Source organism: Arachis ipaensis, chromosome B3 (assembly GCF_059453495.1).
Source record: "Arachis ipaensis isolate K30076 ecotype BB chromosome B3, ASM5945349v1, whole genome shotgun sequence".
Classification (NCBI taxonomy): domain Eukaryota; kingdom Viridiplantae; phylum Streptophyta; class Magnoliopsida; order Fabales; family Fabaceae; genus Arachis; species Arachis ipaensis.
Genome location: NC_142438.1, coordinates 9,234,397 through 9,259,122, shown reverse-complemented (window position 1 = coordinate 9,259,122; position 24,726 = coordinate 9,234,397). Strand labels below are relative to the sequence as shown.

Genomic DNA, 24,726 nt, shown 5'->3' with positions numbered 1-24,726 from the left:
CATAATCAATTAAGAATTTGCATAAAAACAAAGCGAGGTTGTTAGGAAATCAAGTTTTTTTTTTTTTGCCAAAACTATTTCTAAGGTAAAGACAAAATATGTGAAATTTGAAAGATGGAATCTAATTGGACTAAGAACCACAAGTAATTCTTTAAAAATCTCAAAAGATACTCAAGCATTTAGTCAATTAGAAATATATAGAGAAATTACAGTAAAATTGAAAGGAATTTCAAATTCTGTTTGAAAAAGAAAATTTGAGGTATGGTTTCAAAAATACATATGAATAAAGACATGCCAAATTCAAAATACCTTTATCAAAATTTAAAGAATGGTTATAGGTACAATCAGGTCAGAAAGGATTAAGTTGAAATTTTTTTTAAGAAAATCGAAAATCTCTTTTAAAAAGTTTAAAACTAAAATTCCAAGTGTATTTTTATTTATTTATTTTTTTTTGAAATCACAATGTCATAAAGATATTTAAGAAGATTGAGAGATGTAAGGAAGAAAACTCACTCACATTTTGAGAAAAAAATTTAAATCAAAGAACTTGAACAGAATTCACAAGACATGACAAAAACAAATCCTCCAAAAAATTTAAGTAAACATAGACAGTTAGGATTAAATGAGAATACATTTCAACAAGAGATAAGGTTGAAAAATAATCAACTAATTTTCAAAAAGAAATCTCAAGTAAGGATTTTCAAGGCACACTATGAAAGAACATGTTACAAATCATCAATAGAATTTTCAAAACACATAAAAGAATATCCTCGAGAATTAACTGCTAACGTTTCCAAGCCGGGCGGTAAGCGTTATCTATTTCTTATCAATTCCAATTCGCCTATAATAACCTATTAACTTCCTGTTCACATAAGTCATCAACATTAAGTTGGCTAGACTTAACATCAACAGATATGCAATGGTAAGCTAACAGTATTAATTAATAGGCAGTCATGTGCATAAGATTCTAATTCTTGTCACTTAGACAAGACCTACAACATGATAGACACTCAGAGAATGCAATAAAGCATAGTCAGTCCATCCCTAAGGCTGTAATCAGGATGAACTGCTCTGATACCATAATGTAACACCCTCACTACCAGAATGTTACGCTTCTGGCTGCGCCACTGGTGCACGAAATTGTGATTCACACTTTTCACAACTCTGGTGCAACTAACCAGCAAGTGTACTGGGTCGTCCAAGTAATAAACCTTACGTGAGTAAGGATCGATCCCATGGAGATTGTCAGCTTGAAGCAAGCTATGGTCATCCTTGTAAATCTCAGTCAGGCAGATTCAAGTGGTTATGAGGTTTTGATAATTAAAATATAAATAACATAAAATAAAATAAAGTTACTTATGTAATTCACTGGTGGAAATTTCAGATAAGCGTATAGAGATGCTTTGTTGCTTCTGAACCTCTGCTTTCCTATTGTCTTCTTCCAACCATGCGTTACTTCCTTCCATGGCAAGCTGTAAGATCATCTCAGTGAAAATGGTCCTCTACGGTTTCTGCACGGCTAATCAACTGTCGGATTTCTCGTCTCGGATGAAAAATACCAGGTACAGCTACCGCATGGCTAATCATCTGTCGGTTTCCGCTAGCATCGAAATAGGATCCATTGATCCTTTTGCACACTGTCACTTGCGCCTAACATTTGCAGGTTTGAAGCTCTTTACAGTCATCCCTTCCCGGATCCTACTCGGAATACCACAGATAAGGTTTAGACTTTCCGGATCCCAAGAATGCTGCCAATGATTCTAGACTATACCACGAAGATACTAATCTCACGGACTCGGTCCGTGTATCAGATATTCAAGAGAATATACTTCGGCTATCGTCCAATGACTACGTTGAACATCATGTAGACCGCTTGTGGTTGTTAGGGACGCGGATCTTGGCTAAGCGAGTAACAAAGATTGGGAGATTGTCACGGGTCACCCCTTCATTTTGACTTAACTGAATTAAGAACAAGAGTATATCTTGGAGAAGAAGTAGGCATGAATTGAAAGAAAAAACAGTAGTAATTGCATTAATTCATGAAGAACAGCAGAGCTCCACACCTTAATCTATGGGGTGTAGAAATTTCACCGTAGAAAATACATAAGTGAAAGAAGGTCTAGGCATGGTCGTGAGGCCAGCCTCCAAATGTGTACAATGGTCTATGATAATTCAAATAAGACTGCCAAAGATTATCTAAAATAAATCACTAAAAGTAGTTTTTATACTAAACCAGTAACTAAGGTTTACAGAAATTGAGTAATTAAGTGCAGATAATGCAGAAATCTACTTTTGGGGCCCACTTGGTGTGTGCTTGAGCTGAGCATTAAAGCTTTTTCGTGCTTAGGCTATTCCTAGAGTTAAACGCCAGCTTGGGTGTCAGTTTGGGCGTTTAACTCCAATTCTGGTGCCAGTTTGGGCGTTTTACGCCAGAAATTTTAGGCTGAATTTGAACGCCAGTTTGGGCCATCAAATCTCGGCCAAAGTATGGACTATTATATATTGCGAGAAAGCCTAGAATGTCTAATTTCCAACGCAATTGAGAGAGCGCCAATTAGGTTTTTGTAGCTCCAGAAAATCCACTTCGAGTGAAGGGAGGTCAGAATCCAACAGCATCTGCAGTCCTTTTTCAGCCTCTGAATCAGATTTTTGCTCAGGTCTCTCAATTTCAGCCAGAAAATACTTGAAATCATATAAAAATATACAAACTCATAGTAAAGTCCAGAAATATGATTTTTGAATAAAAACTAATAAAAATATAATAAAAAGTAGCTAAATCATACTAAAAACTATGTAAAAATAATGCCAAAAAGGATATAAATTATCCGCTCATCACAATACCAAACTTAAATTGTTTCTTGTCCCCAAGCAACTAAACTCAAAATAGGATAAAAAGAATAGAAAATACAATGAATTCCAAATATCAATGAAGCTCAGTTCTAATTAGATGAGCGGAGCTAGTGGCTTTTTGCTTCTGAACAGTTTTGGCATCTCACTTTATCCTTTGAAGTTCAGAATGATTGGCATCTATAGGAACTTAGAATTCAGATAGTGTTATTGATTCTCCTAGTTTAGTATATTGATTCTTGAACACAACTACTTTATGAGTCTTGGCCGTGACCCTAAGCATTTTGTTTTCCAGTATTACCACCGGATACATAAATGCCACAGACACATAACTGGGTGAACCTTTTCAGATTGTGACTCAGCTTTGCTAAAGTCCCCAGTTAGAGGTGTCCAGAGCTCTTAAGCACACTCTTTTTTCTTTGGACCACGACTTTAACCGCTCAGTCTCAAGCTTTTCACTTGACACCTTCACGCCACAAGCTCATGGTTAGGGATAGCTTGATTTAGCCGCTTAGGCCAGGATTTTATTCCTTTGGGCCCTCCTATCCATTAATGCTCAAAGCCTTGGATCCTTTTTACCCTTGCCTTTTGGTTTAAAGGGTTATTGGCTTTTTCTGCTTGCTTTTTCTTTTTCTTTCTTTCTCTTTTTTTTTCTTTTTTTTTTTTGCCAAATTTTTTTTCTGCAAGCTTTTCACTGCTTTCTCTTGCTTCAAGAATCAATTTTATGATTTTTTAGATTATCAATAACATTTCTCCTTTTTCATCATTCTTTCAAGAGCCAACAATTTTAACATTCATAAACAACAATATAAAAAATATGCACTGTTCAAGCATTCATTCAGAAAACAAAAAGTATTACCACCACATCAAAATAATTAGATTATTTTCAAGATGTAATTCGAAATTCATGTACTTCTTTTTCTTTTTCAGAAAACATTTTTCATTTAAGAAAGGTGAAGGATTCATAGGACATTCATAGCTTTAAGACATAGACACTAGACACTAGACACTAATGATCATGTAATAAAGACACAAACATAGATAAAACATAAAGTATAATTTTCGAAAAATAGAAAAATAAGAACAAGAAAATTAAAGAACGGGTCCACCTTAGTAATGGCGGCTAGTTCTTCCTCTTGAAGATATTATGGAGAGCTTGAGCTCCTCTATGTCTCTTTCTTGCCTTTGTTGATCCTCTCTCATGGCTCTTTGGTCCTCTCTAATTTCATGGAGGATGATGGAATGCTCTTGGTGCTCCATCCTTAGTTGCCCCATGTTGGAACTCAATTCTCCTAAGGAGGTGTTGATTTGCTTCCAATAGTTTTGTGGAGGAAAGTGCATCCCTTGAGGCATCTCATGGATTTCTTGATGAGGAATTTCCTCATGCTCTTGTTGAGGTCCATGAGTGGGCTCTCTTGTTTGCTCCATCCTTTTCTTAATGATGGGCTTTTGAGATAAATCTCTCCATCTCCCATGACTCGGAGGTGGAAGCAATTGCCTTCCCTTTCCTCTTTCTAGAGGTTTCTCCGACCTTAGGTGCCATTAATGGTTATGAAAAAATAAAAAGTAGATCTTTTTTCACACCAAACTTAAAAGGTTTGCTCGTTCTCGAGCAAAAGAAGAAAGAAAGGATTAGAGGAAGAAGAAATGGAGGAAATGGAGGGGTGTGATGGATTCGGCCAAGGGGGTATTAGGTGGTTATGATGTGTAAAATGAAGGAGTGATGATGGGCTTATATAGGAGTAGAGTGGAGAGGGAATTCTTGTAATAGGGGCTGGGTTTGGGAGGGAAATGGTTTGAATTTGAATGGTGGGGTAGGTGGGGTTTTATGATGGATGGATGTGAGTGGTGAATAGATTATGGAGAAGAGGGTAAGATTTGATAGGTGAAGGGTATTTGGGGAAGATTTATTGATGGGATTAGTCAAGGGTATTTGGGGAAGAGTGTTATGGAAAGGTGTGAAGAGGAGAGAAGAAGAGGTGGGGTAGGTGGGGATCCTGTGGAGTCCACAGATCCTGAGGTGTCAAGGAATTCTGCTCCCTGCACCATTCTGGCATTCAAACGCCCACTGTGTGCCAATCCTGGCATTTAACGCCAGCTCTGCTACCTTTCCTGGCGTTAAATGCCAGTCTGCTGCCCCTTTCTGGCGTTTAACGCCAGCTAGACGCCAGACACCCTTTTCCGATGTTAAACGCCCAGAGTGCTGCCCATTCTGGTTTTTAACGCACAGAATGATGCCAGACTGGGCGTTAAACGTCCATTTTCCTATCCTTACTGGCGTTTAAACGCCAGTAAGCCTGTCCTCCAGGGTGTGCTATTTTTTATGCTGTTTTTCATTCTATTTTTTATTTTTGTAGTTATTTTTGTGACTTCACATGATTATCAACCTAAAGAAAACATAAAATAGCAATGGAAAACAAATAAATATAATTAAATAACATTGGGTTGCCTCCCAATAAGCGCTTCTTTAATGTCAATAGCTTGACAGTGAGCTCTTAGAGAGCTTCACAGAGACTCAGAGCTTAATGGTGGCCTCCCAACACCAAACTTAGAAGTTGAGTGTGGGAGCTCTGTTTGACTCTGTATTGAGAGAAGCTTTTCATGCTTCCTTTCCATAGTTACAGAAGAAGATCCTTGAGCTTTAAATACAAGGTAGTCCTCATTCAATTGAAGGACCAACTCTCCTCTGTCCATATCAATCACAGCTTTTGCTGTAGCTAGGAAGGGTCTTCCAAGGATAACGGATTCATCCTCATCCCTTCCAGTGTCTAGGATTATGAAATCAGCAAGGATGTAAAAGCCTTCAACCTTCACTAAGACATCCTCTACAAGTCCATAAGCCTGTTTTCTTGATTTGTCTGCCAATTCCAGTGAGAATTTAGCAGCTTGTACCTCAAAGATCCCTAGTTTCTCCATTATAGAGAGTGGCATGAGGTTTATTCCTGATCCTAGATCACACAGAACCTTCTTAAAGGTCATGGTGCCTATGGTACAAGGGATTAAGAACTTTCCGGGATCCAGTTTCTTTTGAGGTAACTTTAGTTGCCCCAAAGCATTCAGTTCAATGATGAGCAATGGAGGTTCATCCTTACAAGTCTCATCACCAAATAACTTGGCATTTAGCTTCATGATTGCTCCTAGATACTGAGCAACTTGCTCTTCAATAATATCTTCATCCTCTTCAGAGGAAGAATACTCATCAGAGCTCATGAATGGCAACAGTAAGTTCAGTGGAATCTCTATGGTCTCTATGTGAGCCTTAGATTCCTTTGGTTCCTCATTAGGAAACTCCTTAGTGGTAAGTGGACGTCCATTGAGGTCTTCCTCATTGGAAATCACTGCCTTTTGACTCTCTCCAGGTTCGGCCGTGTGGGGTATATTAATGGCCTTGCACTCTCTCTTTGGATTCTCTTCTGTATTGCTTGGGAGAGTACTAGGAGAAGTTTCAGTCACTCTTTTTGTCAGTTGACCCACTTGTGCCTCCAAATTTCTTATAGAGGACCTTGTTTCAGTTATGAAACTGAGAGTGGTCTTAGATAGATCAGAGACTATGGTTGCTAATTCAGAGAGGCTCTGCTTAGAATTCTTTGTCTGTTGCTCAGAAGATAATGGAAAAGGTTTGCCATTGCCAAACCTGTTTCTTCCACCATTATTATTATTGAAGCCTTGATTAGGCTTCTGCTGATCTTTCCATGAGAAATTAAGATGATTCCTCCATGAAGGATTATAGGTGTTTCCATAGGATTCTCCCATGTAGTTCACCTCTTCCATTCCAGGATTCTCAGGGTCATAAGCTTCTCCTTTAGGGGAGGCTTCTTTAGTACTGCCTAATGCAGCTTGTATTTCATTCAGACTCTGAGAAATCATATTGACTTGCTGAGTCAATATTTTATTCTGAGCTAATATGGCATTCAGAGTATCAATATCAAGAACTCCTTTCTTCTGAGTTGTCCCATTATTCAGAGGATTTCTTTCAGAAGTGTACATGAATTAGTTATTTACAACCATTTCAATGAGTTCCTGGGCTTCTGCATGCGTCTTCTTCAGATGAAGAGATCCTCCAGCAGAGTGGTCCAATGACATCTTGGACAATTCAGACAGACTATCATAGAATATACTTACTTGTATCTTTCCCAAGCTTCATATAGGGATTCACCTTCCTTCTGTCTGAAGGTTTGAACTTCCACTCTAAGCTTGCTCAATTTTTGAGGTGAAAAGAATTTGGCCAAGAAAGCATTGACCAACTTTACCCAAGAGTTCAGGCTATCTTTAGGTTGTGAGTCCAACCATATCCTAGCTCTGTCTCTTATAGCAAAAGGGAAAAGCATAAGTCTGTAGACCTCGTGATTAACCTCATTGGTCTTGACAGTGTCACAGATTTGCAAGAATTCAGCTAAAAATTGATGAGAATCTTCCAATAGAAGTCTATAAAACTTGCAATTCTGCTGTATTAGAGAAACTAATTGAGGCTTAAGCTCAAAGTTGTTTGCTCCAATTGCAGGAATTGAGATGCTCCTTCCACAGAAATCAGAAGAGGGTGCAATAAAGTCACCAAGCATCTTTCTTGCATCTCCACCATTATTGTTATTTTCGGCTGCCATGACTTCTTCTTTTTCAAAAATTTCTGTTAGGTCCTCTTCAGAGTGTTGTGCTTTAGCTTCCTCTTTAGAGTCCTTTCAGGTTCAGGATTAGCTTCAATAAGAATGTTCTTATCCTTGTTCCTGCTCATATAAAAAAGAAGAGAACAGAAAAGAAGAGGAATCCTCTATGTCACAGTATAGAGATTCCTTTATGTGAGTAGAAGAAGAGAAGAATAGAAGAATGAGGTAGGGAGAAGAAGAAGAATTCGAACATAGAGAGAGGGAGAGGGTTCGAATTATAAGAAGAGAAGTGTTAGTAAATAAATAAAATAAACAAAAAGAGATGAGAGAGAGAGAGAGAGAAGAATTTCGAATTTTAAAAAGAGGGAGAAGGAAAATATTTTTATTTTTATTTAACTAATTAAGTTAGAATTCGAAAATTAAGAGAAATAAAATAAAATTATAATTTAAAACAATTAGTTAATTAAAAAGAATTTTGAAAAAGGGGTTAGTAGTTTTCGAAAATTAGAGAGAGAGAAAGGTAGTTAGGTGGTTTTGAAAAAGATATGATTGAAATAGAAAGCTTTTTAAAATCAAACAAAAGGTCAAGTAGTTAATTTAAAAAGATTTGAAAATAAATTTTAAAAAGATAAGAGGTTAGAAAAAGATTTTGAAATTAAGTTTTGAAAAAGATATGATTGAAATTTGTTTTGAAAAAGATTTAAAAAGGAAATTAAAAAGATTTGATTTTGAAAATTAAAGTTGATTACTTGACTAACAAGAAATTAAAAGATATGATTCTAGAATTTAAAGATTTAACCTTTCTTAATAGGCAAGTAACAACTTGAAAATTTTTGACTCAAAACATTAAATGTTAGTGATAAATTCGAAAATCATGAAATAAAAATAAGAAAAAGATTTTGAAAATTAATTTTAAAATGTTCGAAAAACATGAAAGAAAAATGAGAAAAGATTTGATTTTGAAAAAGATTTGAAAAAGATAGAATTTTTAATTTGAAATTTTGACTTGACTAACAAGAAACAACTAAATTTTAAAAATTTTTGACCAAATCCAACCAAAATTTCGAAATTTATTGGTAAATAAGGGAAAGATATTATTTTTTTATTTTTTAATTTTTAATAAGGAGAGAGAAAAATAATAAAATGACACAAAACATAAAAATTTAAGATCAAAACTAATAATGCATGCAAGAACACTTTGAATGTCAAGATGAACACCAAGAACACTTTGAAGATCATGATGAACACCAAGAACATATTTTTGAAAATTTTTAGGAAAAGAAAAACATGCAAGACACCAAACTTAAAAATTTTTAAACTTTAGGCACTATGAATTCGAAAATGTATATGAAAAATAAGAAAAGACACAAAACAAGAAAATTTAAAGATCAAATAAGGAAAATCATCAAGAACAACTTGAAGATCAATGAAGAACACAATGCATGAATTTTCGAAATTTTTTAGAAAATTAAAAGAATGCAATGGACACCAAACTTAAAGTTTGACACTAGACTCAAACAAGAAACATAAATTTTTTTGTTTTTATGGTTTTATTAATTTTTTTTTGGATTTTTCGAAAATTATTTTGGAGAAAGAAGTAAAGGGATACAAAATTTTTAATAAGAAATCCAGGAATCATGTAATGTTAGGCTAAAGCTTCGGTCCAAAAGAATTAGACATGGCCAAATGGCCAGCCAAGCTTTAGCAGAGCATTACATACAACAGCCAAATTGATGGGAACCAAAAAGGCTCTTGCAAAGATAAGTAGAAACCTCGGTCCAAAAGATTAGACATGGCTAAACAGCCAGCCAGGCTTCAACATATCTTATGAAACTCTAGAATTCATTCTTAAAAACTCTGAAGAACACATTTTTATTTTTATTTTTTTGAATTTTTCAAAAATTAAAAATAAAAAGCTTAAACATAAAATAAAATTACCTAATCTAAGCAACAAGATGAACCGTCAGTTGTCCAAACTCGAACAATCCCCGTCAATGGCGCCAAAAACTTGGTGCACAAAATTGCGATTCATACTTTTCACAACTCCGGTGCAACAAACCAGTAAGTGCACTGGGTCGTCCAAGTAATAAACCTTACGTGAGTAAGGGTCGATCCCACGGAGATTGTCGGCTTGAAGCAAGCTATGGTCATCCTTGTAAATCTCAGTCAGGCAGATTCAAGTGGTTATGAGGTTTTGATAATTAAAATATAATAAAACATAAAATAAAATAAAGTTACTTATGTAATTCACTGGTGGAAATTTCAGATAAGCGTATAGAGATGCTTTGTTGCTTCTGAACCTCTGCTTTCCTATTGCCTTCTTCCAACCATGCGTTACTTCCTTCCGTGGCAAGTTGTAAGATCCTCTCAGTGAAAATGGTCCTCTACGGTTTCTGCATGGCTAATCAACTGTCGAATTTCTCGTCTCGGATGAAAAATACCAGGTACAGCTACCGCATGGCTAATCATCTGTCGGTTCCCGCTAGCGTCGGAATAGGATCCATTGATCCTTTTGCACACTGTCACTTGCGCTCAACATTCGCAGGTTTGAAGCTCTTTATATTTATCCCTTCCCGGATCCTACTCGGAATACCACAGACAAGGTTTAGACTTTTCAGATCCCAGGAATGCTGCCAATGATTCTAGCCTATACCACGAAGATACTAATCTCATGGACTCGGTCCATGTATTAGATATCCAAGAGAATATACTCCGGCTGTCGTCTAATGACTACGTTGAACATCATGTAGACCGCTTGTGGTTGTCAGGCACGCGGATCTTGGCTAAGCGAGTAACGAAGATTGGGTGATTGTCACGGGTCACCCCTTCATTCTGACTTAACTGAATTAAGAACAAGAGTATATCTTAGAGAAGAAGTAGGCATGAATTGAAAGAAAAAAACAGTAGTAATTGCATTAATTCATGAAGAACAGCAGAGCTCCACACCTTAATCTATGGGGTGTAGAAACTCCACCGTAGAAAATACATAAGTGAAAGAAGGTCTAGGCATGGCCGTGAGGCCAGCCTCCAAACGTGTATAATGGTCTATGATAATTCAAATAAGACTGCCAAAGATTATCTAAAATAAATCACTAAAAGTAGTTTTTATACTAAACTAGTAACTAGGGTTTACAGAAATTGAGTAACTAAGTGCAGATAATACAGAAATCTACTTCCGGGGCCCACTTGGTGTGTTCTTGGGCTGAGCATTGAAGCTTTTTCGTGCTTAGGCTGTTTCTGGAGTTAAACGCCAGCTTGGGTGCCAGTTTGGGCGTTTTACGCCAGAAGTTTTAGGCTGACTTTGAACGCCAGTTTGGGCTATCAAATCTCAGGAAAAGCATGAACTATTATATATTGCTGGAAAGCCCAGGATGTCTACTTTCCAACGTAATTAAGAGCGCGCCAATTGGGCTTCTGTAGCTCCAAAAAATCTACTTCGAGTGCAGGGAGGTCAGAATCTAACAGCATCTGCAATCCTTTTTCAGCCTCTGAATTAGATTTTTGCTCAGGTCCTTCAATTTCAGCCAAAAAATACTTGAAATCATAGAAAAACACAAAAACTCATAGTAAAGTACAGAAATGTAATTTTTGAATAAAAACTAATAAAAATATAATAAAAAGTAGCTAAATCATACTAAAAACTATGTAAAAACAATGCCAAAAAGGGTATAAATTATTCGCTCATCAGCCACTCTGATAGCAAGAAGTATTACGACTACTTTATATACTAAATATTAAAATAGGAGCCTGTGAGCTATGACTCGACACCGTATCGCTGATTTCTTTGAAAACTGGAAATAAATACTAATCTTAAGAAAAATACAAGCAAGCATAGATTCATTTACAGTACTCCTTATATAATATCTCATAATATTATATACATATAAAACATACAACTCCTATCCCTCTTACAAACTCGTAATAACAAAGACGAGGGAGGAAAATAATCTAATTAATACAACAACATATAAACCAAACACAATATAACTCTTCATAATGCTTCATCCGGTTCCTGAAAAGGTAAAGCTGTATGGGGGTGAGAACCTAACCACATGGTCTCACCACGGAGTTTCAAAGTTGTCATAAGAAGATATTTAATAAGAAAACTGTTTTCAAGCTCAGTGATTATCATTGCCTTATGAATCTTTTAAAAATTAATAGGTAATCGTTCAAAACCTTTTCAAAGAAACAATGTTTAATCTTTTAGAAATCCAAAACCTTTCCTTTCTTATAGGAAAATCTCAATCAGAAACCAACCACGCAATCAAACAACACAATCATTAATCCAGCACCAAAGTTCATTCTTAAATGTAGCACGCCAGGACAAACACAAGCAAGACAAACAAGGAAAGCACAGGTTTAGGTAGCAATTACAACAAATAGTTCAAGTAGCAGTTAAGAACAGTTTAGCAATTAGGCAAACCAAAACAAGTTCAACCCAAACAAAGCATACAAATACATATGACGCATGTCTGTCCTATGGCTGATGAGGCTCATCTGTCGGTTATCCAGCCAACCCGACAAGCCTGAAAATACTTATACTGTCCCCCGACGTGCATCCCCAAGAGTCTATGCATAGCTTTTTCTCAAATAATCAATATTGCTCAATGGGGGTTACATTCCCGGGAATATATATAGTGCTCGGTCACACTTACGTCATAGGGTCAACAGAGTATCAAATTTTCAACCTGGTACACGTGGTGGCCAGCCATGGTACTTTATCCAGGGAACTTCGTATCTCAAATAATTCAAATTCATAAGCCATATGAATAATTCAAAGATCATATCTCAACATTCTCAACATTCTCAACATCATCATCGTTCATCAATCCATATCTCATTTCCAAATTCATTCAAAATCCATATTTCAAAGAAAATCCTCATCATCATTCTTTCCATTCCGTTCATTATAAATCAATCTTAAAACATATAATGTTTAAAAATAAATCTTTTTAAATAATTATTTCAAATGAAACTTCTAATTTTATAAAATTTCGGCAGCATCTCCTCTAAAATTCGGACTCTGCCACCCTTTTCGGGTCCCAACCAAACCAAATCAAATGCCTGTTAATCATTCAAATCACTTCCAATAACCATTTTCACAACAACCACACTCAACCCAATGAAATTACAAAATCCAGAATCCAATCAACCAATCCTATAAACCGCAATCTAAAGCAACTTCATTCAACAACATCAATCAATAATTAAGAACTCTTGACCTTCTCAAATAGTTTCAAACCAAAACATTCCTGAAACTCTGCTCGAACCATTTCCCAAAATAGTAAATTATTCTTAATAAACAAATACGTTTTCAAATATCAAGTCCTTTCCAAATTTGTTTTAAAATCAGTTTCCGATATCAAATTGGGTTCGATATCAAATCAAATTTAAATATTAAATCTTTTCTAAAATCAAACCGTTTCCAAAATTAAACTAAATGCCAATAATAAATCTCCTCCAATAATAATTCAAGAAAAACCACTTTAACAACATCAATCAATTAATCAAAATATCTAACTTTCTCAATCGATCAATCTATCAATCAAACTAATAATCTCATTTATCCAAAACAACTCAATTCAATTCATAAGACTTACGAAATCACAAAAATATATTCCACGCGTTAATATCGATTTATAACAACTCTAGAAAGTAAAACAAGTTTAAGAAAGGCGCCCCTACCTCGATGTTTCAATAGCAGAATTTAACTCAATAATTTCCTGTATCCCCAATTCATGGCAGCAGCAATGATCTTAGCAGTTCCATTATCAATTATGACTTTATAATAGATAAATCGACAGTGGCTAGAATAGAAATATATTTCTGTAATTAGAGTAAGGGTAGCACAAGGAAACCAAATAGCAGTAGGACAAAGGCAGAAACATTATAAATTTCAGAATTAAAGAAGTTGAAATCAAAATAGGAAGAATAGTGCTATCCGAGACAACAACAACGGTGACTCCTTCTGGGCTTGACGGTGAGATTTACGGCAAAATCTTCAAAACAACCGATAGTAGCTTTAAAGGGGATGGAACCGCAAACCCTAATAATCAGAACAAAAGCTAGAAGCAAGAACAGAACAAAAACCAAAAGTAAAAACATAACGGAAACCAAAAGCAAGAATGCTTGCCTCGGTTCATCTTCACAGTGGTAGCGAGCTCCGACGGCGACGACGGCTAGGGCTCTGGTGGCGATGGTTCCTTCAACGGCGGCGGTCCTCTCTAACACCTGGGATATTGTGTGTTAGAGATGGCGACTGATAGGGTAAAAGGGATTAGGGTGTTGTGTTTAATTTTTAAGATTAGGATTTGGTTTGGGGCAATTTGAAATTAGGGATATTTTATTTAATTGGAGTTTAGTAAATTCTAAATCAAATTAGGTTATATTGTATTAATTTGAAATCTAATTTAATTCCTCAAAAATTATTTTAAAAATATTATTTAATTATCAAAATTTGATTATTAAAATAATTTCTGAAAATAAACTCCTTATGAATAATTAAATTAAAATTAACCCATAATAATATTTTTTTAAAAAAAAATTATAGGTCTTACATCAGGCTATCTTAGTAAGTGTATATGTGTGTCCAAGCTATTATTTATATATATATATATATATTACAATATAAAATATAAAAAAATAATAGACAAAATAGATTCTTTCTTAAACACTCGTTATTAAATAAAAAATAGAATATTTCTTATCAATTAATAAATTTTAAATATCAATTTATTAAATTTTAGATCAATAATTCAAATTTAGAATTTAAAATTTAAGAATTAGAATTTAAAATATAAAATTTAAAATTAAGAATCTAAGATTTAGACTTTAAAATTAAAAGAATAATGTATTTCTTCCTTTTTCTAGAATACACTAGTATTTGTTCAAAAAGTGATGCAAATATTAAAAAAAACTAAAATTAAAATGATGTATTTTACTATTTGACAATATTTTTTAAGTATTTTCAAAATTTCATAACCACTATAACTACTATAATCATAACTACCACATAGAATTCACCTCTCCTACTCACACATCTATCTCTCTCTTTATATATATATATATATATATATATATATATATATATAAAAGAAATTTATAAATCAGCTAGTTTTCAAAAAATTTAATCCATAGTTTATTTCTATATAATTGTATTTAGAGTTAACAACTAATTAATTTGACGTCCAAAAGATTTGGGCATTGACAAAAAATATCTTTAAAAGATATTATTGATAAAATAGTCTTTTGAATGATTTGAAAATATAATAAAAGATAACCAATAAATTAAATATTATATTTTTTAAATAACAAAAAAATTTCGTATTTAGTAAATAACTTATCTATTTAATCTAAAATTTTTATAATAAGATTTGAATAAATATTTAAAATATGCACACAAAAATTCAGAGCAAAATTTTTATCTTTAGAATTTTTTTAAATTTAGTCATTCACAATAAAAAAAATTAAAAAAATTTAATTGACATAAAATTATCAAATTTTAAAGATGAAAATATCTTATTTTTCTATATGCTTTTCAAAAATTACATTAAAACTCTGATCTCTAAAGTCATTTTTTAAAATATATATTTATTAATATCTAGTTCTTTTTGTTACATTTTTAAATTTTTTAAAAATTTATTTATTGTTAACATCTTTAAAAGTAATTTTTGTCAGCAATGTGAATTTTTAGGTACCATTATTTTAATAGTTTACTCTTGTATTTATGTTGTTAAGCTTTTAGATACATAAACTAGTATATTTTTATCCCAAAAAAAAGTGAGATACAATAAAACATTAGGCAAAAGTATTCCAAAATTATTTTATTTTGAAGTTTTAGATTACTATTAGAATGATTTGATAATATTATATGTAATAAGTATAAATAGTATATACATAAAATTATAAATATTAATTTAAATAAAGAGGTCTGCTACACAAACAAATTTTTTTGCCTTACAAGCTATACAAGTTGCTCCAAGTTCAAGAAAAAAACACGCGCCCCTTCCACAACACATTCACTCTTCCTCTTCTTCCTCAGTCAAAACGCAAACCATGAAAAAAAAAAAAAACACGCGCTGCTTCCACAACACGTTCACTCTTATTCTTCTTCCTTAATCAAAACGCAAACCATCAAGATTCAAGGGACATTCGAAACAAACTACTACGATTCTGCAGAAATGTTCCAACTCCTCGCGAAGAGTAGAAGAAATCAAGAAGAAAAGATACAAATCTCCATAAAAAATCACCAGAAAAAAGGAAGAAACATTATTTAAGGTACTGTTTTACTGTTCTTCTAGGTTTTTCTTCTAGATTGTCTCTGCCATGTGCCTCATCCTTAACCAGCAAAACATTAAAATATTTCAAGAAGAAATATACTGTCTCACCCTATTTTGTGTGTATTTCTTAAATCCTTTGGGTGTATTTCTATAATCCTTTGGGTGTATTTCTGTAACCGTTTGGGTGTATTTCTGTAATCTTTTCTGTAACTGTTTAGATGTATTTCTGTAACCGTTTGGGTGTATTTCTGTAATCGTTTGGGTGTATTTATGTAATCGTTTAGGTGTATTTCGAAAGTTCTATTATATTCAAAACGATTTCAAAGCTTGATTTCAGAAACTATGAAAATCGAAAAAAACGAAGCAAAGAGAGAATGCACGAAGGAGATCCAACAAATTTGGCAAGAAACTCAAAAAAAAGAAACGAAATCTTTTGAAAAATGAAAGTTATATATTTGTGGGTTAATTGATTTGAATTGATTTAAAATTCTGTTAAAAAGACACGTAACATAAACAGCGTTTAATGAGTAGATTTCGTTCATACTTGTAAAGCTTATAAATGCAAAACACTTATATGTAGAAATTAATTCATAAATAAAATAACCTTTAATTAATTTTTCCCCGACATTACTGTTTTATCAAATTAATTCTAAGCACATTTTTCGGCGATCCTTAAATAACATTTGTTTCTATAATGTGAATGCATTTTAGTTAAAAACACATATAAAAACCACTTTTAATTTTCGAATATTTAAAACACATCCATCTTATTTTTGAATATTTAAAACACATCCAAACAATTTTTTTCCAGGAGGGCAGGACAAACATAATGCCTCAGAGATAAGAATCAGCCATCTCATATGATTTTTTAGAGAAATGCTACACATATATTTTTTTTTTTGGAATCAAATTAAATAATAAAATTTGGGTGAATGAAAATGATAAAAATAACTTTTATTAATATTAGATCAACTTGATTAAATTTAGTTGATAGAAAAATTTAGATGTATAATATTATTCATGAGGCTCTGAAGAAAAGAAACAATTTCATTGGCAGAAAGGGGCAAATTTCAGCCCAAGCCATTAGAGCTGGCCTCCAACCTCAACTATCTAGCCTCACCAAATTTCAACCCTGTCTATGGGTTTTTGTTGGTCCCGGCCCCTAATGGCTCCAAAAGTTAAGAGGTTGGCCTCTTCAGCCCATAGGTTAGCCCCTACTAATCGATAAAGCTTCTTCTTTTTATGTATGTGCTTGTGGTACGGAAAAATGTCTTTGCTTAAATACCAATTACCTAAAGGAAAAAGTTTGGTAACAAAAAAAAGGTTTCAGTCATAATTAGCCAAAATTTTTTATAATATATTTTATTTATATCATTTAATAATAGTTTTATTTTTTAGTCCACTCTCTTATCATTTCACTTATCATATTTTTATCAACTCCATTTATTAATGATATTAATTATAATATCATATTTTTTACTATTAGACATTCTTGTAATCAATACTTAATATTTTCTTTTATAATTTAATTTTTATATTTAAAAATATAATAAAAATTAATAATAATAATTAATAACGGTTATGATTATTTATCATTGTAATTGATTCTTGCTCTGCTCTTTTGCCTAATGGAGATACGATAATATCAAATAAATTTAATAATTGTAATTGGTTATTATCATAAACGCTTTTTATTATTATTATTATTATTATTATTATTATTATTATTATTATTATTATTATTATTATTATTATTATCATCATCGTTTTTTATTGTAATTAATTTTCTATTTTTGTTAAGTCATTTATCATTATTCAATGGAGAGATACAAAATCTGAAAGCTATCCTAATATGATTTTGTTTTCGTTAATTCAATTATTCTCATTCAAAATTCACAACTCTAATACCATTGCAAGCACAATTAGAATAGGTTAAGGAATTTTACAAGAAATCATCTTTAATTTGTCATTACAAATAGTATGTCATTTGAATTCTACCTTAATACGGTACCTATGGTAGAAAGTGCTGAAGAATTTGAACATACAACAGATGGACTCACTCGATGAGGTTGTTGTCAGTTAATCAATTTTCGAGAATATGAAAAACTCCACTAGTTTTGATGAGGTATGGTAATAAACTGATTAATTTTTTTGTGTATTTTTATGTGCATTTATAATTATATTGTACTAACTAAGTTCATACACATAACATTCATAATTATATACAACTAACATCTAAAAATTAAATTTATGTTTATTAGATATTACATCCATACACATATCATTTTTTAGTTATTACTTAAGTAACTATAAAATTAACACAGATGTTTTTAAATTTTATCATAATTAAATTTAAAAAATGTCAAATTCTTAAATTAATTTATTCAATTGATAAATTTACTCATAACATCCATAAATTCATACACATAACATTCATAATTTCATATTAATAACATCCATAATTTTGTACTCATAATTTTCATAATTTCATACATATGATGCTTATAATTAATAAATTTTTATAATCAATATAATCAAATTTTAAACTATACGTCTTATTGTATTTTTCAAATTATCTCATATGTGTACTAATAGGTCATGGTTTTAATTATTTTAATATTTTTATTTAATATTCGTATGTATGCTTATTTATTGATTTTAATATGACGGGTTCATAATTATTTTTAAAATTTTATTTTTTAATTTTTGTTTATATTTTATATTTTATTTTTTATTTCTTAATAGTCTATATGTAAAATATAAATTATATAGTAGAAGTTGTTAAAAATTTTTAATTTAACTTCTATAATTTTTGCAGAAAATTATTGCATTTTAATGAATAATAATGTGATTGAAAGATGTTAGGGATTTGATTTGGGAGAAACTGAAATTGATTTTGGAAAGAATAGTAATGACTTCAAACATGCAGCAAAATGGTAAGTGATAAGGAGGTGTATATCACTTGTTTATCAAGAGAATGAGAATTTTTACGTGATATTTCTATATTGTAATTATTCTTTGGCTACCTAACACTCCTCTTAGCTAAATGACAATTATACGCATTAACGAGTTATAATTCAAATGATATAATCTCTTCGTTTTTATTTAGAGGTCTCAAATTTGCGTCTCACTCCTAATTTTTAGGAAAAAAATGACAATTATATACATAGACACATTATATTTTTTCCAATTCTAGTATTTTTTTTATTATTTTCTTTTCCATTTGTGCCTATAAATTTATGAGAAAAATAACCATTCATGCACAGATACATCTTAGAAACAAGCACTTAAGGCCACCATGATGCTCTCACTAGAGTCCTTTGCTTTATTTGTAGCCATTATCACATTCGTTTGCATCCACATTTAATTTGGAGGATCAAAAGAAATTCACCTATCCCAAATTTACCCTTGTTTGGTATGCTACGTGCTATGCTGTGGAATATGTCCAATATTCATGAATACTTTACCATAGCTTTACAGGATTAGTATGACCGATTAAACTCGTAATAAAAACACTGGCGAGAATGAGAGAGAGAATGAGAGAGAGGGGTGAGAGAGAGGTAGTTTTAGGAATCAAATCAAGGATCCTAGAGTTTAGAACCGAGAAGAGTATCGTTGACTGGAGAATGAGTCGTTTTCGATCTTTTTAGACAATCTCCCGGAGGACATTTCGAAGCGAGAACTGTTTCAACTTTTTCGATGGACTGGACGCATAAATGACATATATCTATCACAAAAGCAAAAGAGAGATAGAATGTACATTTTTGCGTTCATACGCTACACTACGAAGGGAGGGGCGTTGAAGGCTATAACAGAAATGAATCGTATGAGATTGAGAGGCAAGGTCGTGTTTGTTGGTGAGGCAAAATACAGAAGAGCGTCGTCGGATGCTAAGGACCCGCGAAGGGTATAGGTAGGAGTTGACATGCGAAATGGAATTGTTCACCATCCGCTTCGAGAACATCAAAATGCGCCGCTACCCCCTGCTAGTGGCTCTAAAGATGAGAGAAAGGATAAAGAGACCCAAGATTCAAGTGGGAAGGGGTGGACGAAAAAGTTGAAAGTGGTTGTGGCGAAAGAAAATTTGGACTGGTTGCAGAAAAGCCTGATAGGTGGAACGACGAAGGCTATTGACTTTGGCTCCTTGAAGGATACGGTGGCGAAGAACTTCCCACAAGTTGTCCAAGTATGCAAAATGGGAGCATATAAAGCGTTATTGACTTTTGATAGCCTGTTGAATGCTGAAGAGACGTACACATTCAAGATGAATAGCCTACTTTAGATTTTTCATAGTGTTTGGAGGTGGAACGAATCGGAGAGAAGTGAATCTCGAAAAGTTTGGCTAGAGTGTTTTGGAGTTCCGTTGCATGTTTGGTCAGTGGATACGTTCAAGACGATAGGAGGTCAATGGAGAGAGGTAGTTAGGTGCGATAAAGCGACGGAATCCCAATCCTCTTTTAGTGTTGGACGTGTACTAATTGATACTTGTGTTATGGATGTGATCAATAAATGGATTCATATCACATTAGGTACCAGTAGATTTGATGTTCTGGTAAAGGAGATGGGACAGGAAGTATATAGTTCGCAATGTAACTTCGAAAATAAGATGCAAGACTTTAATGGTAATATTCTCCAAAGTAACGAAATCATAAAGGACTCGGATGGTGTAGATATAACGCTGTCTAGAGCATCAGAGTTGATAGATACTGGAGATCAAGCAGCAATAGTAGTTATGGAGGTTCGAACGACATGGGTTGAAGATGAGGACAGATTGGTAAATTCTGAATCAATTTTGAATGAATGGAGTTATGACAACTTAAGACCCAATCAAACCAATTTATTAACGTATCAACATATTAATGGAGATACTGAATGCCTGGCTGAACTTGGGGGATATGAGGAGAGTTTTGAAGTAGACTCAGAGCTTACCATCCCGTGGAATTATAACGGTACGGTGATCTTGTTGGGCTTGCAAGGGGAATAAAAATTAATCATGGCATGAGAGACAACTATTGGGCCAACAATAACTATCACCTCAACAGGAGGGTATTTGGCCAAGTGATTCAAAGAACATTACCGTATGGAAAGGAGCGTAAAGTGGTGGGTTATTCTGGGCTGGGTCAAGGAGCTATGGGGCGGGCTGTAAGTGGACCGATCACCAGTCCCAGGTCTAGCGCTGATCCAGCGTTGAAAGTGCGACCTCATAGACTCAGGGGGCTCCGTAGCAACCAGGAAGGGACGGACACTGGACCCACTGAAGACGTTGTTCTGCGGCGCCGCCTGGACCGTGAGGAGGGTTTCGTTCCGGTGCAGTATGGCTGTGCCAATCACGAGGGTAGGGTGCGCGATGGAAAGTCGAAGGGGCTGCTGGCCGAAATAGAAGCTGCTCCTAGGTTTGCTGGTGGAGCGAGGGAGCTAAACTTAGTTGATGGTGAGATGAAGGCGGGCGGAGGGGCCAACGGGGGGATGGGAAGGGATAACCGGTTGGAACCAGAGGTTGTACAGGGGTTGAGGACAGAGCAAGGAATAGGTAGAAGTACCGTGTTGAAAGATATTGAAATTTCTAAAGGTCTTGAACGACACCTTGGTCCCGGAGCGAAGCAAAATTGTCAAGAGGGTAGTGATGCTAATAAGGTTAAGTAGGATGCAGGGGTAGGGGCGGTATCTGAAGGGGCTCAACTAGGGGAAGATGCGAATGGAAGGCTTATACCAGAGGAGGTAATTACTAATGCAGAGGAAGCTAACGAAGGCCTGGGTCACGTCTCACTTGATAATAACAACCTGATGGGGCAGAATAAGAGAGAGGGCTATGAAGACATTGAAGACCATGTGGAAAACGAAGGGCAGGGCAATAATGATGAGGACAAAGGAAACGAGGGTGCAAGCTTGTATGAGCAAATGTTGGAACCAAAAGACTTGGGATTTAGCAAAGGAGTCAGGAGCAATGCTATGCAATGAAGAGGACGACATAATGGCTATCCTTCAAGAACAAAATGAAGATATTACCCGAAAAAGAAGGCTTGCAAAACAGAAGGCTAAAGTAAGGCGGAGCAGACCTAAATGTCACAATAAGGTATGTAACATTAATTTAAAATGATTGTTAGTTCATGGAATGTTAGGGGGCTAAGGGGGGACGAAAAATTGAGAATGGTGAAAGATCTTAAGAACAAATATAGATTCAATATGTTAGGTCTGGTAGAAACCAAAAGGCAGATAGTGACAAGATTTGATGTTTTGAAAATTTGGGGTAAAGATTGTGCAGGATGGGAGTATGTAGAATCTGATGGTGCTTCTGGGGGTTGTTGTTAATGTGGGATGATGAATTCTTTAAAAAAAGAAATAGCTATAAAGGTGAGAGATGATTGTATGTTGAAGGTATCCTGTCAGAAAACTCTATTAATTGTGCTTTCTTCTTGGTGTATGGTGCACATACTAGAGATGAGAAACTAGTTGTGTGGGAGGAGTTATACTATGTGGCTGGGTTATGCCAGGGGCCCTTTTGTTTTTTAGGAGATTTTAATGAAATTACACATGTAGAGGAGAGGCGAGGCACTGATAACTTGTCTTTGTCAGCACAAGAGTTTAAGGATTGGATAAATGGTATGGGATTGGTGGACTTGCCGATTACTGATCGGAAGTTTACGTGGTTTCGAGAACGTTCTTGTAGCCGCCTTGACAGAGCCCTGGTTAGCCTAGAATAGCTTGAGGTGTTTCCAGGAACCCATTTGAGGGGTGGACCACGGGGTTTGTCAGATCACTGTCCTATTATAGTGGAAGATAAGAGGATAAGGGATTGTTTGAGACTATTCCGCAGCCTTGATTCGTGGTTTACTCATGAAGAATTTCTAAGGATGGTCAAGGAGGAATGGAGAGGGTTGGAAGCTATACAATTCACTGACAAATTGAAGGCTTTGACGAGTCCTTTGAGAAGATGGCACAGAGACAACTTTGGTGACATGGACAAGAAAATCACTATGTTTAAAGAAAAAATTAAGAAAATTGATGACATGGTTGGTAATGGGGCATATGATGGAAAAGTGGAAGCTAGAATGAGGGACTTAGTTACTTGCTGTGAAAAGTGGTATGTTTGAAAAGAAATTCACTGGAAGCAGATGTCGAGGTCTAGGCATGCGAGACAAATGGATAAAAACACGAGATATTTCTATAACTTAGCTTCAGCAAGAAGGAGGAATAATAGAATTGATGCTCTGGTCATTAATGGGAGGTTGATAAGGAATCAAGCTAGGATTAAGATTGCCATAAGGGAGTTCTACAAGGAGTTATATCGTCAAGAGGATTCTCCGATGGTGGGATTCAGAGACGGACTAGTGGAAAGGATCAACAATGAGAATGTTATAGCTCTAGAGATGTTACCAACACCTGAGGAGGTTAGAGAGGCAGTGTGGGATTGTGAATTGTCCAAAGCTCCAGGAAGTGACGGATACAACATGAACTTTATAAAGAAGTGTTGGGGTGACATTGGCTCTGAATTCACGACAGCTGTACTGGATTTCTTTCATTCATCAAGGCTACCGACAGATGCTAACGTAACTTGGGTGGCACTGGCCCCGAAGTTTACTGGTGCTAAGGAAATCAAAGATTTGCGGCCGATCAGCATAGTGGGGTGTGTATATAAGGTTATCTCAAAGATGCTAGTGAGGAGGATGAGAGCCGTTATGCCTGGATTAGTAGGTGAGACGCAGAGTGCATTTGTCAAGGGTCGGAAGATTCATGATGGGGCACTTATCGCATGTGAAACGGTTCAGTGGATCAAACTGAGGAAGTTGGAAGCGGCAATAATAAAACTAGACTTCCAGAAAGCATATGACAGAGTAAAGTAGAAATTCGTCGACCTCGTGTTGCAGAAGATGGGTTTCAGGCAGAGATGGAGGGCGTGAGTTATAGAGTGTGTGACGTCGTGCTCAATGTCAGTGTTGATAAACGGCTCGCCTTCTAAACCGTTCAAGATGGAAAGGGGCCTGCGACAGGGTGATCCATTGTCTTTGTTCCTTTTTGTACTTGTAGTGGATGTCTTACATAGAATGCTTGAAGAAGCAGTAAGGAACAGTCGCTTATCTCCATTGTTGGTTGGAAGAGATCATATTGAGTTGTCGCATCTACAGTTCGCAGATGATACTATTTTGTTTTGCCCTCCTAAAGATGAGACCATTAAGAACTACAAGAGGTTGCTTCGGTGCTTTGAGTTGATGTCAGGCTTATGTATCAATTTTGAGAAGTCGAGTTTAATTCCTATCAACTGTGATGAGCAGTGGGTGCAACGTATGTGTTGTGTTCTAGGATGCAAGCAAGACTCCCTTCCAGTCAAATATCTGGGCATCTCACTAGGCGCCAACCCAAGGTTGGTCAAGACGTGGAAGCCAATAATAGACAAGGTGGAGCAGAAGCTTAGCCTTTGGAAAGCCAAGGCGCTTAATAAATCTGGTAAGTTGGTGCTTATCAAATCTATGTTGAATAGCCTTTCGGTTTATTATTTGAGCCTTTATAAGATGCCAAAGGCTGTTGCAGAGAAACTGATTTCTTTGCAAAGAAGATTTTTATGGTGTAAGGATGATGGGAGCTCTGGTATGGCCTTAGTAAAGTGGGAAGTGGTGCAGGCTCCTAAGAGGTTGGGCGGATTGGGAGTTGGAGATGCTGTGGTACGCAATACAGCCCTTCTGTTTAAGTGGTGATGGCGGTTCTCTAAAGAAGATTGTCTGTTGTGGAAGAAGGTTATTTGCTCTTGTAATAACTTGAATCCAAATGAGCTATTATCCTCTCAGAAATTGCCTGATCGGGAGGTCTGTGGAAGGACATTTGTCAGCTGCAGTTTAAGAATCAAGAAGTTAGGCAAAAGATGATTACTGGATTGACTATAGAGGTGGATGATGGGAGACGTACTCGGTTTTGGGAGGATGTCTGGATTATTGGAGGTTCATTGAAAGATCAGTTCCCAAAGCTCTTCTCTGTTTCAATCCAAACAGGATCAATGATAGGGGATT

The 24,726-nt window shown here is 34.9% G+C and overlaps 1 protein-coding gene across 1 annotated transcript in view; it reads left to right on the top strand.

Moving 5' to 3' along the window:
- LOC148569783 (alkane hydroxylase MAH1-like) overlaps nt 1-24,726 on the top strand; it is a 36,260-nt gene that overhangs the window by 9,325 nt on the left and 2,209 nt on the right. The window contains exons 5-7 of the mRNA XM_088506636.1: nt 18,593-18,663; nt 19,063-19,198; nt 20,770-20,773. Coding sequence (XP_088362762.1) covers nt 18,593-18,663; nt 19,063-19,198; nt 20,770-20,773 — 211 coding nt within the window. The remainder of the gene's footprint in view (nt 1-18,592; nt 18,664-19,062; nt 19,199-20,769; nt 20,774-24,726) is intronic.